General features: G+C 62.8%; 1 protein-coding gene across 1 annotated transcript in view; it reads left to right on the top strand.

The window, feature by feature from the left end:
• The window catches only part of LOC104292963 (death domain-associated protein 6-like), a gene marked incomplete at both ends in the record, with an annotated part of 1,467 nt that extends 957 nt beyond the window's left edge, over positions 1-510 (top strand). Inside the window, one exon of the mRNA XM_009892396.1 lies at positions 15-510. Coding sequence (XP_009890698.1) covers positions 15-510 — 496 coding nt within the window. The remainder of the gene's footprint in view (positions 1-14) is intronic.
• Between the last annotated feature and the right edge of the window lie 31 nt (positions 511-541).

Below are 541 nucleotides of genomic sequence, written 5' to 3'. Positions count from 1 at the left end.
CCTCCTCCTCCCGCCCCGCCGGCGGTTCCAAACGCCAAATCCGTTATCTGGAGAACCTCTTGCGCGTCTACATGGGGGAGATCCGACGTTTGCAGGAACGGGAGTTGGACTTGGCCGAGTTGGACAGCGAAGACTCCACGTACCTGCAGGAGAGTCGCCTCAAGCGCAAGATGATGCGCATCTTCGAGCGCCTCTGCCAACTCAAGCAGTGCAGCAGCTTGACGGGGCGCGTCATCGAGCAGCGCATCCAGTACCGCGGCACCCGCTACCCCGAGGTCAACCGCCGCATCGAGCGCTTCATCAACCGCCCCGAAGTCTTCCCCGACTACTCCGATATCCTCAAAGTCATCCAAAAAGCCAGCGCCCGCCACAGCCTGGGTCTGGCGCGTCGGCAGATGGAGAACATGGCGCAAGACGCCTTCCGGGAGGTGGGCAACCGCCTGCAGGAGAGACGTCACCTCGACCTGGTCTATAACTTCGGCAGCCACCTGACGGATCAGTATCGGCCGGGTGAGGCGGTGGTGGAGCTCCTGGAGGGGTG

Source organism: Charadrius vociferus, unplaced genomic scaffold (assembly GCF_000708025.1).
Source record: "Charadrius vociferus isolate BGI_N301 unplaced genomic scaffold, ASM70802v2 scaffold3879, whole genome shotgun sequence".
Lineage (NCBI taxonomy): Eukaryota > Metazoa > Chordata > Aves > Charadriiformes > Charadriidae > Charadrius > Charadrius vociferus.
This window is presented reverse-complemented; position numbering and strand designations above follow the sequence as displayed.